General features: G+C 39.4%; 1 protein-coding gene across 1 annotated transcript in view; it reads right to left on the bottom strand.

The window, feature by feature from the left end:
- Window positions 1-340: 340 nt before the first annotated feature.
- Window positions 341-17,712, bottom strand: part of LOC145985092 (neurotrimin-like) — a 548,487-nt gene continuing 531,115 nt past the window's right edge. Inside the window, exon 5 of the mRNA XM_083118687.1 lies at window positions 341-3,044. Within this exon, the coding sequence (XP_082974813.1) occupies window positions 2,836-3,044 (209 nt within the window). The 3' untranslated portion in view covers window positions 341-2,835. The remainder of the gene's footprint in view (window positions 3,045-17,712) is intronic.

The following is a 17,712-nucleotide window of genomic DNA, read 5'->3' as shown; positions in this document are numbered from 1 at the left end:
TATAATATTTTCAATCCATAAGCGTTCATGACTGTACGACTAATTGAGATTTCTGTCAAGCTATTAATATCATTTACAGTATACGATATTTGTCTTGTCTGGAAACCAACGATCCTGATAGTTGAATCTGCGTCTTGAGGCTGATATTAACAACACTTAATCTCTTTATATCACTGAATTTCCTTCCTGAAATTTGAATAGTGACATGCTAGATAAAACTGTAGAAAATACATTTCAAATAAAAGGTGTATACTTTCTCTGAAAGCCTGATTACACTTACTGCCTTCCGCCTCCTGTTGCTGCATAAGAAAACAATGAAAGAAGAGAGCTCATCTTTGAAAGTATTTTATTTACTGTTCCTTCATTATAGTACAGGGTGAAAAACAAGAGTAACATTGTGGGTCATAACTTTGAGCCTTTCCAACTGGTTTCATGTTGTGAAAGATGTGGCAGGATTGTTTTTTTTATAAACACCGAACTCTAAAACAGTTTTTAATAAAAATAGTACCACATAATTAAAAAGAAACTTAAATAGAACTATATAACGCAGGGCAGAGTAAACGAAGCTAAACCCAACTAAGTCTTGAAAAGTGTCGAGAGGAGAATATATGATTGTTTACCAGTGCACATTGTTGTGCATTTTTAACGGTTAAAGGCAGCACGGAAATGTATTCCAAGAGTTAATTTGTGTTGGAAATTTATAGTCATGTTGATTGTGTAATTTGAAGCACTAACATAACTCATTTCAAGGTACAATTTATACCAGGATTTGTGACGTCAACATGATAACCAAATTCCAAGTGTCATGATATTAAGATGCTTCTGAAGTAGACATGTTTGCTTAGCATAAGTAACAGTTCGAAATTCATAACAGTTCAATCGAGTGTACTGTGCAAAGAACATCGGGAGAAAGTGGTTCGATGTAACCCAAAACAGTGAGTGTTAACAGGTATTACTGATAATATTGGACTCAGTTGTACAAACAAAAACATAGAGGGGTTTGGATATTTTGCACTTCGATGTAACCAGTTTCAAACTTTGTACATGAAACAGAAACGTACTCGATCATCACATTGCGGAGTGGGTGAAGAGGAAATATTTTCCGGGTTGTTAATTTGAAGATGACTGTTTCGTGGGAGTAGCCTATAACATGAAGAAATTTAGAAATTATAGTGGTACTGATTTGTAGATCAACTATTATCATCACTTGTCCTGAAATTATTCAAGTAACACAAGAGAAGGCAAGGTTTCAAGTCAATTTACTATATCCAGAAGACCGAACATGTTGATAAAAGTACTTAAGTTGTAACGTAGAGTAATGTTTTCCTCCCCAACTGTTTTTGCAGCGTTCTAACCATGGTTTCACCACAGGGAAAAGTTTAAATAAAATCTACACAACTGAAATTAGTATATATGAGCCATAAATAGTACCTGTTTACTGTAACACCGTGACTTTTTAATAAAATACAACAAGTGAATCCGAGTCATACCGCAGACACATTGGGGGAGTTTGAGCGCCGAGCTATGCAAACCTTCACACAGCGGTCAATGCAACTTGACGATTTTAGTTGGATTTTGGGGGTGAGGGGAGAGGGAGAAAGAGGAATAGCTGAACCTGAAGGATGACAGTCCGAAAAACTGTAACTTCTACTATAAGAAATTAGGTATTGATGGTTGTAGTTGCATCATTCATTCATCATTAAGGAAAAATCCTCCGCCACAACTAGCACTCATAGTTCAACCAAAACTTACACGACCAGCGCTCTGCAGAAAAAAAAAAACACTCGTATATCAGCATCTTATATATATATAATTTCCTAACATTCTCTTTAAAAAATAACATCGTAACTGGTAATGCTATCATTTTCAGATGGCCAACTTTGCTTACTGACGTACGGTTAAAAAGGACAAAAATCCTTACTCTTTGGCGGCATGACTAAAACTTGAAGGAAGTTTATTTGGCTGAACTTTTATTTAAAACTTGCTTATTTGTTCATTCTCAGTAATAGTTTTAGTTTTGTTTTTTTAGTTTTAATCTTTGCAACAGTTCCATACTATGTCTCTACCACGTGAGCAAAATATACACTATCACTTATCTCACTTTATGGGGTTTCTGCAAAAAATTCAACAACACCTCGTTTTCACTTTCTTGCAAGTCGGTTCTGATGTATGTTCAAAATACAATAAAGGAAATTAAATCGGTAACTCTTCTCAAAGGAGAACCGTGAAAAGTAACTTTTCTTTACGGTGGGTGTAAAGGAACACTTTTGTTTTTAAAAAAACTCAGATTTTTTTCTCCAAAACACACACTTCTGAAGATTTCTTACAGTCTTCAATTAGTAGCCCCTTTTCATATTCATCATCAAATCCTGATGCCGGATTTTTTTTAATTCTTAAGAAGTCTTCGTACGGAGACACTGTACAAACAATATATTTTTCCAGGACCGTCTTCGCCCAATCTTCATAAACAGTAAGTACCACAAATTGATGCAAAAGCTATCGATACCGAAAGTGACTTCACTTGACACACTTGGGGAGAGAATGTACACAGAAGCCCTCGCATCGTAAACCTCATGTCTTGAAGTCACCCCAATTCGCAATCAAAAAATTAAACAACATTAGGACTTATGTATTGTGTACTTAACTCATAACACTAAAAACATGCTTCTTGATGTCCCATTTTGTAAAACACGTCCACATGGGGGATGTTGACATTGTGACAGTCCCGAGTTACACTCGACAACAGAGCGTCACCTTGTGATTATCCGTCAAACACCTACGGTGATCATCAGAGCAGGATTTGTTTTCAGTCCACAAAGGTCCTGTTGCTGTTTCCTACGTGTCCGCAAATCCAACGATGGCCTCCGTCAAGGTGAGGAAGATTGCGGCCGTTCCAGGCAGAAGAAAGGCGACTATTGCTGTCCTTGTGGACGCCGCTGGGGCCCAGATGCTCACGAACAGCCACGGCGATAGATTCCGCCATGTTCCTGTCAGTTGTGACGTTGCACTGTTTTTCCCATGTTGCATTGCGGCAGGATGTTCTCCTGGAAAGAGACAAATGATAAACAGTTGTGTTAGTATTCTTAGGCAACGAAAACGCACATAAAACTAGTTCTAATCGAAAGAGTGGCCTTTGAAATGAAGACAGTTCGAGATTTAGGAAGATTTCACACCCAAGCGACAAGTTACACGTGTCGCTAGAGGATTTCACCAATCGAACTCAGGGTTGTGTGGCCTGCAATGTCGCTACTGTGTGAACCGTTGCTGTTAATTGGTTCGTTCCAAGCTACATGTGTCGATTCGGTCTGAAATCTCCCTTAAAGTTTGTCACGTTTTAATAGGCACGTGAAGGCCATGCTCTACCGCTCACCTTAAGAATAAATAAAGTGTAACTGTTGTAACCTTCCTATCTACCTGCCCTCGCCACCCAGTGTTGCCAGTCTTTTGTTCTCCTCCGAATTGTCTGGCAGAATATTCGATTGAGAAATGTGTGACGTATACTTAGAAACATAAAAAAATGGGGTTCGTTACAGTGAGTATTGTTCAATAAAGCTCTTAACTAACTGGAGATAAGATTCTTTACTGACTGCGAAATGTTATCACCAGAACTCAGTCGATCAAAGACCTTGTCGCGAAGTAGCTAATGTTCACATTTTATTAACTATAGTGACACATTTTATACTGCATGTTCCAATCTAACATGAATTTTATATAGAATTTAAGGACAATACGGACTGACTGTTCATGAGAATCACTATTATGCTACTGGCAACACTGCAGCCAGGCAACGATGTTCGGAGCAGAGGAAGAAGGAAGTGACAGAAATGGGCCAGAAGCATGAGCTTCAGCAGACTCCATTCGCGTAAGGCAGTATAGATGACTCGAAAGTTGTCCTGAAATTCAGGGGATTAAATTTATTAACAAGTATTGGCATTAGTAAACAGTGAAGTGAAAGATCTTCAATTTGATTATCCAATTATTTAAGGTCGGATTTGTGTTATTCTGAATAATTTTGAAAAGTTACATGACTTGGATGCAAAGCAGCATTACGAGGAAATAATTTAAGTTGGAGACAGAGTAGGAAAGGAATGTTTTCCCAGCGGTCGGTACAAAATTTAATTAACAAGTTTATATATTCTGTTTGGGGCCGTCATCACTGCTTATATACGTCATTGTATTCTTTGTGATTTTTTTTTACTAAGGCCTCTCTGCTACTTTTCCTTACAAAAAGGGAGCAAACAAATTCGGGACTACGTCAATGACTTTAAATTTTGTCATTGACCAAAATGTTTGCGGGAGACTACCTTCCCCCTTTATACATACTATCATAATGTATAAACTGACAACAACGCACAGTTCGAACCCCTTGAAAATTCAAACCCTAAGGCGGGAGGGGGGGGGGGTGGGTTGGTGTCAAACTTTTAAAAATAATTCATACGTTTTCAGCCAGTTTAACCCTCTGTGTGGGTGTGTTGTCCTGTTTTTGTTAATACATGTGCTGAGTGCCCCTTTAGAGCCTTAGCTTCTAACCTTGGTATGGAGAGTTGGGTTTCTGATGGGAAAACCATACCGTGTCATAGTTTTCCCATCTAAGCTGCCGAGCCAGCCCTGGCGTCGCCTGATATTTCGCTGTCGCTGCTTTAGGCCGGCTCGGTAGCTCAGTTGATAGAGCAATGACACGGTATGTCCGGAGATCCGGCTGCGAATCCTGGTCGAGCTTGCATTTCTCGCCAAAATTTCTACCTAGTACATCTCCTGCGTGTTACAAATCTTAAGTAAGGAGTTTTAAGTTTTAGAAATTAAGTGAGAATGCTTTTGAACAGTCGATTCGTTTTATTATTAAGAGTCCAGGTTTCATTTTGCTTTAGTTAAATGGTTTATTCTTTTATTGGGAGACGGTCTAGATGCTGATGTGTCCATAATTTAAAAAGATCGATCAATCAACAACTCTAAATTTTTCGTGACTGCAAATAATGGATAATTGTTGGAAGTGAGCGTGAGATTGACGTCAATGCTATAAGCACTGAGGACTGATTTCACACAATTACAGTGTGCTCCGAGTCTCCTAGTATTAGAACCCGCCATATTCGCTGCAGCGTTTTCGCCATGGGTTTTCCTACGCGTTACAAATAGGAGCAAGATAATGAACCCATTTCTAAGTGCACAGTGATTTCGTAGCGACGCCATTAACGGGAACGCAGGCCGAAGAGGAAGGGAGGAAAAAAAAAAGCGATGGTGATTTTTGCCCGAGGGGAGGCCAATCGTTGCGGACCCAAATGCGTTCGAAAGGAGCGCCAGATTCGGGCTACGTGTCGGACCTACAAAGCTTTCAATTGCCCGGATCAATATTAGGGGAGAACATTTAGCCGAGGAGCCATGAAAGCGCTGGGATTTTATTCACTCGTTCTGGAGAAGGGTTGTAGGGGGAGGGGAAACTGTCAGAAGGAAAACACGAATAAGGCATACGTGAGATGGATTAAGTAGAAGTGCGGAGAGCGGGGCATCGGCTTGACTGACAATAAGTTGCTGATTAGTTAAAATCAAGTGTGGTTTAAAACTCAAAAATATATTATCAATTAACTAAAAAATAAATTATCACCTACCCAGCGTCTAAAACTAATAATTCATGCAGAAGAGTCTCTCCCATGATATAATAATAATAATAAATTGGTAATAAATCTATAATTCAATGTTGTGCTATGAATAATAAATATGTAGTAATAACTCCATTTTATTAGTATTTTACTATACTAATTATATATCAGATAAACGATCTCACTTCCCCGAGAAAAATTTCTGCCGAATTATTATTATTGTTATTAGCTTGCATTTTATAATTTCTCAAGAAAACTATCGGCAACCCTTTGTGGTCCAACTTCCTCCATACCTGAGAGACTGTATATACATATTTTCGAAACACGAACAAAGTATTGTCGACGGCGGAGTGGTTAGCACAGCGCACCATGACGCCAGAAGGCCTAGCATCGAATATTTGTCTTGATATAGATATTCTTTGTGAGCGTTCTTCATCAATTTCATCATATCATCACTCATCCTCGCGATTAGCCAAAATTGGCAGAAAAGTGACGATAAATTACAAGAACCAAATCATACGAACAAAGTATTGTTAGAATTGTCCATGGATCCTTCCCACATATTCGGGATCTCTCAGCATTAGGCGATTCAAGTTTAAAGTCACCACCTATTGCCGTGGTAGGTGTGATATCCATCCACTCTGATTTCGTCCGATGCGGCGTTGTGCAAGACATTTCGATGCAACGTGAATCCGATGCGATATGTATGCTAATATCTCATAACTTGCATCCGCTACATCTGTTTTCACAGGCAGCCCTATGCATATCGTTCCGATAATCTCATTCCGTACAAAAGAAAATATCATTACCATGTAATCAATGCGTAATCTGCGTGGGTCTGCCAAGAGCAATACTTGCGGTATTGTAACCTTATTGGACGGGATCCTGGAATTATGACAGTGAAGCACTAGAAGGTGCATGTTGTGATGTTCATACAGCGCATCGGTCGAGACAGAGTTGCCAACCATAGTTACATTTCTGATTTGTGACTTTCTGTTGTAACTTACATGTAGGCATTTGTGACGTTATGTTCTTAGCACGTAGACGGCAGACCCACGAATGTGCTAAATCTTACTTTCAGATAAAAGCATTTTAATATTTAATGCAGGCTTGTGAAAGGTCCAGGAATTTTAAATAAAATTCAATTCCGGTCCAGGAGAGAAAATCAGCAAGCATAATTGGGTAATTGGGTTATAGACCGTAAAAAAACTTTTTGTCTGTACAGTATTTCAATTCGGACCAGGAACCGGTTTTTCGGATAGATTTAAATACGGTTCAGAAACCTATTTTTTGGATGAATTTAAAAACGGTCCCGACACCTTCTTTCCCGGATCAATTTAAATACGGTCAAGGAAACTTTTTTTCCGGATCAGTTCAAATACGGTCCAAGATCCGTATTGAAATGAAACAATACGCAAATTGGACCTAATTTAAGTTGTGCGAGAGAAAATATTTCGGTCCTGTTACGGAACCCAACAGAATCCATTAGAATGTATGCGTTCCTGGATGACTAACAACCCTGATTCAATGTTAAGAGAAAAAACAGGTTTTACATTTGTATAAGTGTTGTTTCGGTAAACCCTGTATTTACTTCTGAGTGATGAACTTAATTAGGTCATATAAGCGAGCAATCTGTCAATAAAAAGTAGCCAGAATGTTAAAACTTCAGCACAGTGTTTTTAATGGTGGAGGGAACTGTTATAAAATTGGTAACTCTCAGCTAACACAACACTCAAGTGCTACATGAACGATTTCTAAACTTCAAATATTTCGGGACGGTCACGTAACATTTGGAAAAGTGTGCATTTCTTAAAGTGCAAAATTACTCACAGATGTCGCCATAAAGTTTTTGTATTAGGAATCAGATTGTTGATATAAAATTATAGTAGAAATACTAATACCAGTTAAGCAATTAACAATATTATTATTACGTAATTGTTATTTTAAAGCAACAACAGTAAATTGTGTATATTACGAATTTATTATCATTTTCTTGGGGAGTTTCTTCTATTCGATACACCAAATAAGTATATATTCAGCATAAATGATTCTGTCCGATATTTCAAGTCGTAAAGACGAAATATTGAAATTAACTGTTATTTTATTTTGTTTTTAACTTTTTCCCAAGTTATTTAAGAAGATATTTGAAATTTTGATAGATATTTTAGTCATGAAATTTATGTTGTGCGGCCTCTGACGAAAAAATCCAATTTTCGAAATTCTGAAAAGTTACGAAGCCATTTATTTCTTTCTGGATTAGATGGTAACATATTGCAAAAATAAAAAAAAAGTTCTGACCTTCATCTACAGCCAAGTGTTGGACCTAGTTGTCTTTTTTCTTTTTTCTGAAATATGAAATAGTAAACTATATTTCTCCTACTGAATATCAAAATAATAAGTTTCTTGCTGTTTTCTAATTTGAAATGGACGATGATAATTTCCGGGAAAGGGAGTTGATTGATCTGTAAGATCCTCCCTCGCGAAGCTCACGACATTGCAGCATGAAGAACTTCATCTTTGGAGAGAGTTTGATTTTGATTTGATTTGATTTAGTTTATTTTACTTCGCGTTTTGTGCCTCTTGGCTAATTTGCGAAGATGGGGATGAGTGATGAAATGATGAAATTGATGAATGGACATTCACAAACAACGAAGCCCGACCGGGATTCGAACCCGGGACCCTTGGCGTCGCAGCGCTTTGGAGAGAGTTATCCAAGCAAATGGAACAATATGTATATCTTAGATTACACTTGATTACCCAGGTAATGGGTGGGGCTTTTGGTAAATAAGGGGCAACATTTCTGTTAGTGTCACCCATATTTCATAGTTATTGCAGGTTCACACACGCCATAAATTTATTGTTATGGAGTTCGTTAGGTATAATTTGTAAGACTGGTGAAATTGATGTTGTTATAGGTTTTGAAAATTAAGATCAAAGCATTTAAATGTACAGTGTCTTTCATTATCGAATCGTCCGTGGATCGGCGGCTGACACGCCGGTCAGTAGGAGGGCGTCTGAGGTAATTTTTAGACTCACAGCTGTACGTTGACCTTGGCACTGAACGCGTCAGTGCTTCCGCATCCAGATCGCTGGTGTCCAGTTTGCATGTGTTTGTGAAGTGTTAAGGTGTTAACAGGTGTTTTAGATTGTTTTGTTTTAGTTTACGTGTTAATGGTGCTATTCTACAGTCTAATAATGCCACGCTATCTGTACAATTTGAAAGAAAGAATTTTTATATACGACTCTTACGTCATTACAAATTGTTGTAGAGAAGTTAAAATACGTGTCGCAGCAGAATTCTCAGTAAAATTTCCGTATCCGGAAAACGGATTTCTTAAAATTTACAGGAGAAATTACTTACCGAATGCAGTTTCTTTAGACTTGTGGAAGTTCGGGGAAGTGTTTTCTCGCATCGTTCATTGAATTTTGCCGGTAAATCATGTATTTTGCGATATAAATGTGTGACCGATGCACGAAAGCTGTTGCATCCATTTTCTTCCAGCTGGATGTTGCCTGTGTGTGATGACGTAATCCCGGTCAGTGTTTTGTAATTGAAGAAGGTACGTTTCCGCAAATGGTTTGTGGGGCTATGTGTCAATGGTTCGTGGGGCTATGTGTCCAATTGTTCGTGGGGCTATGTGTTTTATGGTTTGTGGGGCTATGCGAGAATGGTGTGTGGGGCTAAGCATTTTTTTCTAAACCAATTTTTAACTATTCTAACCTAAACGTGACCTAACCTAACCTTACCGGAAATGGTTCGTGGGGATATGTATGAATGGTTCGTGGGGCTATGCGTCAATGGTTTGTGCGGCTACGTAGATATTTTTGGGTGGAGTGGGGGTGGAAACACTGCATGCAGACTACGGAAGTGAAACTGTGACCGCCATTTAGCGTGTTACCGAAGGGAAAAAGAAACGAACAAAACTTACTTCATACGTCGAAAATATATATTACTTCCGTGAAAAAAGCGAAATGCCACCTTCAGCAATGTTTCTCAATGCAGAATACGTAAGTAGGAATATGGAAAGTAACATAAATAGCGAGTTTCAGGCGTTTTCCGGATACGGAAAATTTACCGAATTCTCAGATGTTCCTGTTTCACACAGAGACAGTGATCGGATTCTTGTGAACAAATTGAGATAATGAGGGTCTGTTCTTGATAAGAGGAGAAACGTTGAAGTACGATCAGAAATCCCTCCGGCGCCTTGCACAAGAAAAATGCATTTTCATGACGTCTGCGTGGCGAGCTGCCAAGCTTTCAAATCTGAAACCATACATTAGAAGAATTGAAAGAAAATATCAGGAGGGAAAATGAAGCAATTTTGGAAGAGAAACTGACACATGTTAGTGAAAATTTCCTTTAAAAATGCCGTAAATGTGTGGATGTAGGGGGCATGATTTCCAGCACCTCGTGTAACAAGGTACTTACTCATTTTAATTGTAACTGTCAATGTGGTTGTACGAACTAATTTCATTACATAGCTAGCTGCCCCAGTTACGCGGATATTGCATTCTGTTTGCCGGCAGAAGCAATTTTACTTTCCGCCGCGCTGACTGCCGTTCCGCGGGCTACTCGACGGAGAAAGGCACTGTACAGGGTGTCCGTGAAGTCCTTGTACCCCTAGGTTTGAGTATCACAGAGAACAATGTCAGTGTAATTGTAGTTTATTTATTTAGTACAAACTATAGTTCAGTACGTATATATACGAAATATGCATCCAGTGGATCTGTATGTGCTCCATCGTGCTGTATACACAGATGTATGCGTCTCCATATCCTCTTTGACATGTTGCGGAGCATCTCAGGAGTTATCTTTAGAAAGGCTTCCTTCACACTTTCGCGCAATTCTTCATCTGTCCTCTACCGACGATGAGAGACATATGACTCGATTCTTCCCCACAATGAGTTGTTTGGTGTTGTAAAATCAGAGCTTCGTGGGGGCTATTTGAATAGGATGGAGATATTGGAGAACCACGCCAAATCCAACGGAAATTGTTCATTAAGGAAATCACGCACCTGAAGAACAAAATGGGCTGGAGCCCCGTCCTGCTGTATACACACACGATCCATGATTCCTTTATTTTGCAGCTGAGGTAATAATCACGTTTGCAACATGTGTAAATAAGAATGTCCATTCACATAGTCGTCAAAAAAAATATGGTCCGAACAAGTATCGTGATGTCATCCCGGCCCATGTTTGTGACCATGAAAGCAATGTTACCAATACCGCAACTAAAATTACACTGATTGTTTCTGTGATACTCAAACCTAGGGGTACGGGAACTTCTCGGACACCCTGTATAATTGAACTATACAGAATCGTTTGAAGGAACTTTGTTATGTATTTAATAGATTTTCAAAAGTTTGTTAACAGCAGACAATAAACTTCAGGTGAAAATAATTATCGGTTTAATTGAAAGAAATGCTGGTAGTAATTGTAAGATCTTAATTTATAATGAATGTCCTCGAGATGTATGGGGCACTCTCTGGGAAGTTTCCACTGCTTGGTCGCATCAGCCTTGGGAGTGTGTTCCTCCAGGAATCGAGGTGGTGATAACCTGAACCCTACCCCAGGAATTTCTCAGTTAACTTTATGAAAAAAACAACTTCGTCTCTTCTACCCCGAGCGACGTCTTTTGGCAAATCTTTTCAAGGCATGAAGACACCGCCATGAGTGTTTAACTCGCTCATGTGAGCAGGTAGTCTAATTGAAGGGAGACAAAACAGGGAAGACAGTTCGTTAAGAAACCCAATTTCTTCGCAGGAAAACGCACCGAAAGAAACAGAGGTGGGAATCATGCCATCTATGTTCCTTACCGGAGAGTCACCCACCCGATTTACAGCTGGATAATTTGCTTGCTGCGAAGTCGCATTTCCCAACCAGGAGCCGGCCAATTAAAGTTAAAGCAAGTTACTGCACCAGGGTGGAATTAACTCGCCACACTGCACTCAGGCTAACACTTCGGCAAATGTCGTGACAGTTGTCGGAGAATCTGGAGGCAGTTTTCTCTCTCTCTCTCTCTCTCTCTCTCTCTCTCTCTCTCTCTCTCTCTCTTTCTGCCTCCCTCCTCAAACAACTGCAGCTGAGGGACAAAGATGAGAATTACAGCTGTGATATCCTGCTTGCAAACATACGAAGTAGATTCCCAGAATGAAGTCGAAATAGTGAGAGAAAATACATATTTAGCATATTTGAAAAGAGGAACACGTTTACAGTATTCCTATTCTCGTTTGATAAAATACAGCGTGTCCCAAAATGATTATCAGGGTTTCAAGTAGTTGGTATATTGCAACATACGAAAGTGAATGTTTATATCGTACATGTATAGTCATGGAAAAAAGTTTTTCCCCATAAGGCTTTAATAGGAGCAAGTAATGCAGGAGGGTAGGCAACACATATTGCACCCTTCGATGATCGGGTGATTTTGCCTGTCTGAACACCGAGAAATGTGTTCCACGCGAAGGTCAACATGACAGGAAAGCAAAGACGGTCACGTGACTATTGGTTATGTGGAGTGTTGTGCTTCTCCACGTCCCCAGTTCTTGATCCACATTGCAGAAAAAGTAGAGCGGCATGCAATATATGAAAATAGGTTGTTTTCAACTACACGCTTAATTATGATTTTCCCAATTGTAAATCTATCAGACGTGTCTCCCGATTTAGTCGGGACAGTCTTTTACTTTGAATTCCTGTTTGTCATAGGCGTAACTTGACGGGAGCAGAAAGGGCATTTGTAACCCCCCCCCAAAAAAAATCAGGTTTCTTAAAGCTGCTAAAACAGGAATTAAATACTATGATTTGACGCACCCAAAAAAAGTATTATATTGAAAGATTTTTCCCAAATACGTAGATAGCAATTTAATACTTTGAAAGTGTCTCAGATTTGTTTATTGTCACAACTTAGTGTGGCACAGGTCTACTACAAAAGTGGAATTTTGTAACAGAAATATGAACCCACTCCTTTTATTTCGTAGCCGATTTCATCTTGAAACTGAAATTAAGAATATTAGTTAACAATGTCATTGGTAAACAATAAAAAAATGTGTTAGACCCAATTCTTTAATACCTTATCATAATCTTTATCGCAAGTTTAAATTTTGTTGTAAGTCCACTTTATGCAAAAAAAAAGGTAAAGTTCTCACCTGTGCTTGGCGCTACGCCATGAAGGCGTATAGGGGGTGTGGGGGTAACGCCCCACACTTTCTTGATTCGTTCGTGAGTGGGGGTGATGTGATCAGCATCACGCCCCTGACCGCCTTTACCCCCAGGGTTTCCCCCAGGTACCCATGTCATTCGACGCTGGGTGGGCGCTGGGGCCGCTTCCAACGTTAGAAAAGTTCCCGGGCTTGAACCGGCCGGGAATCGAACCCGGGGCCTATAGCATGGTAGTCAGACGCGTTACCGACTGAGTCAACGGCACAGATAGACTAATCTGAAGTGCATACAGTTTAAAGTGGGATCCGAACCACTATGTGCGATCACCTGGTATCGTACCCCAGACCCCTTGATTACAAGGCCTTACCACTACGCCATCAGTGAGGCGCACACAATCTTTGTATTTCGACCTTCTTAAACCTATATGTATCATATAAGAGGTTGTTTAACGTTGCTATGCCTCTATGGATTATATTTAGCCAGTATTCGAGCACATAGCGTCAGGTTTCATAGAATATAAACTTCTCTTCCATGTTTATGGTTTCCTGTCTGCAGTAGAAAAACTGCCAGGCTCCCATAGCTTTTCTTTCAATAGTCTTCCAATGGTTGCATATCACATCACTCAAATTTGATTCATTCGTTTCGAACACAATCCCCGATGGCGCAGTGGGATCGTGGGCGCCTTGTAATTAAGGGATCCCGGGTTCGATACTCGGTGGAGGAACATAGTGGTTCGGATCCCCCTTTAAACTATAGGTCCATTCACGATTAGCCTAACAGGACATAAAGTGGACTTAAGACACCAATCAACAAACCAACACAATCCCGTTATTGTCCAGATTATCGAATCCAGAACCTTCGTCGCGAATAACATAAGCAGGAAGACAATGTGAAATAACCGAACAGAAACAGAACCTAAAACCTACATCGGATAGATTGAATTAAGTCGACGATACAGCACGGGTTCTGAAATGAAAAAGAATACGAAAGTTGAAGGACCTCTATACGCACCCACTTTTCCTCCACTCAATGGGGAAGATATCCTTCTAGCTGAGAAGCCTTTACGTAGGAGTGCCCTGAGGGAACTTCAAAGCCACGACGATAAAGTGTTCTACGTGCAATTACGGGACCAAAACATACGTCAGATAGCTGTGTTCCTCCTTATTTCGTACGCCATTGATAACTGGAACACGTGACCTCATCTTTGGTAGAGCAGAAGCCTGCTTGCTTGCCACCACCCTTTAGTTCAGTGACCTTCGCCCGTAGTCAGCAAGAGTGAATGACTCACCATATACTTGTTGTCTGTGAGGCTACACAAGAATAGATATTTCGTCAGTGGCTGTAAGTATTGTTTCATCTGCAGTTATATCAGTTAACATTTCAATAGTTTCCTTCCTAATGGTTATGTTAGTGATAAACATGTAAATTAGTTCTCGAGAGTGAACGTTTTATCTATTTGAACGGGGGATTTTTATACAGCCTGCATGTAATATTTTTTCCTGAAACAAGAAGAAATTCGAAGACGGAAAAAAAGTTGTATAAGAGTAGTTAACAAAAGGAAAAAGAAGAAGAAAACGAAAATGTAAATGCTGAAATAAATTATGGTGGAGATCGAGTGAATAACATTTTGTCATGGGGCCTCCTCGATGGCGTAGTGATAACGTCGTCGCCTTGTAATCAGTGGATCCCGGGTTTGATACACGGTGAATGCACATAGTGGTTAGTATCCCACTTTAAACAGAAGGTCGAGTCCAGATTAGCATATCTGTGCACCAAACCAAAACTAAGAAAGAAATTGTCACAGTGTAAGAACATTTCATGTTCAACCAGATACGAAACAAAAGGGAATAATATGTTGCAGGTTGGAGTTCACATCTGTAGCATCTAACCAGCACAATTATGAATCGCAACATATCGTATCAGATCCATTTTTATTATACATGTATGATAATATAAGAGAAGTAGAGGAAAGAGATAACCAAGCGAAACACGGACGCCTTCTCCAGAATTTCAAATCTCGTTACATAAGGAGTCCCGAACAGGCATGACATTCTTGTTCTTGCTCTTTTATCTGCTTCATTTCATCATAATTCATCGTTATGGTTTACCTGCAGGGGAAGAATAATGACAATAATTGCCAATACAAAGCCAATGACAAACAGAACAACTCGATTACGGAGGTGCCAAGAAGAAACGAGACTTGACAGTTTCTCCGTCTCTCGGTTTCTCGAATTGAAAATTGCTCTCCCGTTCTCGGTCTCGATTAGTTAAATATAGAAATCGAAAATGTATGTGAATTAATATACATGTATTTTATATATTCCGGTTTTGTAGGAGATTTCGTGAGAGATGAAATAAGTACTCTTCCATCGTATTTATTAGGGCCTTCCCGATGGCGCAGTGGTAGCGTCGTCGCCTTGTAATCAAGGGGTCCCGGGTTCGATACCTGGTGGAGGCACAAGTGGTTCGGATCCCACTTGAAACTGTAGGTCCAGTCCCGATTAGCCTTACTGTGCATAAAGTGGACTTAAAAAACACCAACTCAACAACCATCGTATTTATTTTTATAATTTTTATTCCCTATTCGATGATCGCGACGATAAGGACGAGTGGCCATTACATGAAATTGATGACGAAATAGTCAAACACCCCCGACAAGGACGGTACTCAAACCCGGGAACTTTGGCGACGATATCGAATGTCAATCACTTAATGAGCTTGACCACCGAGCCTGCTTAATGTTGTTTCTGTCAGGTAATTCGTAATAATATCCCACATTCACTATCATTTGCTTCATAATTTATCTTATTGTTGTGATTAACCTGAATTCAAAGAATTAGTTGAAAGGCAAAAATGCAAGATTGAATGTCTCTGATGTTTCTTCGTGCCGAATAATATGACGTGGTATTATGATATGAATTTATTAATCATATAATATGCCTATTCATTCCATTGATTGATCCCAATTGAGCACACAAAATATGGTATAATGTCCACTCCATGGAGGAGTGGTTAGAGAAGCGCTACGATGCCATGGGTCCCTGGTTAGAATCTCGACTTGGGCGTGGGTGTCCTTGATAAGTGTCCCTTCATCAATTTCATCATAGCATCACTCATCTTCATCGTCGCTATTTGCCAAAAGTGAAAGAATAGCAAATCTAAATAACAAACATCCAATCAAATCGAACATCTCTACTGGTTTAATTCTATACGGTACCGAATTCCCACTTTATTACTGCATCTTAAGTCATTTTACAGCATCTCAATTGTTTTCCGATTCGAAAACATTTGGAATGTTGTTTTGTGCAGTTGATTGCGCATTGTTTCGTTGTTTGGATTGTTTAATTAACATCGCATTAATTAGTTTTAGACCAATCGTGACGGGGGAAGCAAGAGCACAAAGAAAGCGAAAAAGACAAGGAAGAGACCACGGATTTCTTTAAAGATAGCATCCCGTGAATACAACTCAAGTGACTGCAGAATATTATGAATAAAATTTATTTCGCTTTTTCCTTTTATTTCTGTTTCAGTTATTTTACTTCGCTTTTCTTCTACCACTTACTTCCCCCTTTCCGGGAGGAAGAATTATAAACTCGTGAAATGGACGATGGTACAAAAAAATATATGCCTCTCCCACGGTTCGAAACTGTCAGTACAAAATATTGTCTTATTTTTAAAATTTACGGGCAAATATGGTTTGTCACGTAGCAATTTTCGCTTATCTATTTCTCAAGGGGTTCCATTGCCTCTCTGATGTCGTAGTGGTAACGTCTTCGCCATGTAATGAAGCGCTTCCGAATTCAATACCAAATAGAGAGGCATTTGGTTCGGATCCCATTTTAATCTGTAGGTCCAGTGCATGAACTGGACTTAAACAATTAACGTGTGGCATGTGGTCTGTGATGAGAACCATCATTTCAGCGAACCTTCTTGACAATGACTCTAATATCACTTGAAAGAATAGTATTTCCTTACGAGTAGCTCTTGTCAAAAAACCAGTTCCTGAAATTTTCTTCTGGAGGCATCGTAGCACCCAGCTGTTTGTTGTGGCTGGGGCACGAGTCATATGACTCATGCTATCAAAGCTCAATCCTTCCCGAGAACTCAGAATCACCAGACAAACTTAAGCGAATATTTTGTTATTTGGGTTGCATAAACAACAGGCTTTAAGACGTTACGAAATTCTACGTCCCGTGGCCCAGGTATTTTTTTCTAAGACTGTATAATAAGAACTGCTATGAAAGTTTGTTACCCTGAGCGCTTATCATTTGTTTCCCATCAGTCACAGCGGCGTAATTGTATTACAAGATAGCGACTTCACTGCAGAAGTCCTTTTGGGTCATTGAATTTGCAAGGTGTGGTTCTGCTTTTTCAGTTCAGCGAGCTTTTCGACGTCGATTTGGAAGTGATCCTGCATCCGATAACAACTTTCGTCGATGGTTTAGTAAGTTTCAAACAACTGGGTGTGTCTGCAAAAGGAAGAGTTCTGGACTTCCAAGGCGTGTTCCAAGAAGCATTGGACTACATTGGATTGCTCTTTATTCCCATATAAGCTTTGTCCTTGTACTCCACATATAAGGGAAACCTTGATAATCATTGTGGAACACTCTGTATATTGGTTGCAGCAACCAGTAGACATGTTATTTTACTAACAGTATATTATTATTGGCGGCCATTCTTAATGGGTTATCAAGTAAATGATAAGTAGCAACTTTTATTCAATTTCTACTTTATCGACAATTAGCTGAGGTTTAAAGTCCATAGCCAATTTAACAGATGGCTACGTCTTGATACAATTACCACTTCTAACCCATGTTTTTAGAATTTAGAACGAATAGTGAATAATTAAAATAATTAAGTTTAAGAGAATATCATTGATTTTCCAAAATGGCGAATCTGTGCATCATCCACCCAGGGAGACTTCCGTGTAGCATCAGAGGCTCTGCCAACTGAACCACTGCG

The sequence above is a fragment of the Lepisma saccharinum genome, chromosome 3 (genome assembly GCF_977018435.1).
Source record: "Lepisma saccharinum chromosome 3, izLepSacc3.1, whole genome shotgun sequence".
Classification (NCBI taxonomy): Eukaryota; Metazoa; Arthropoda; class Insecta; order Zygentoma; family Lepismatidae; genus Lepisma; species Lepisma saccharinum.
The sequence above is the reverse complement of the archived record's forward strand: the minus strand, read 5'-3'. Positions and strand labels throughout refer to the sequence as shown.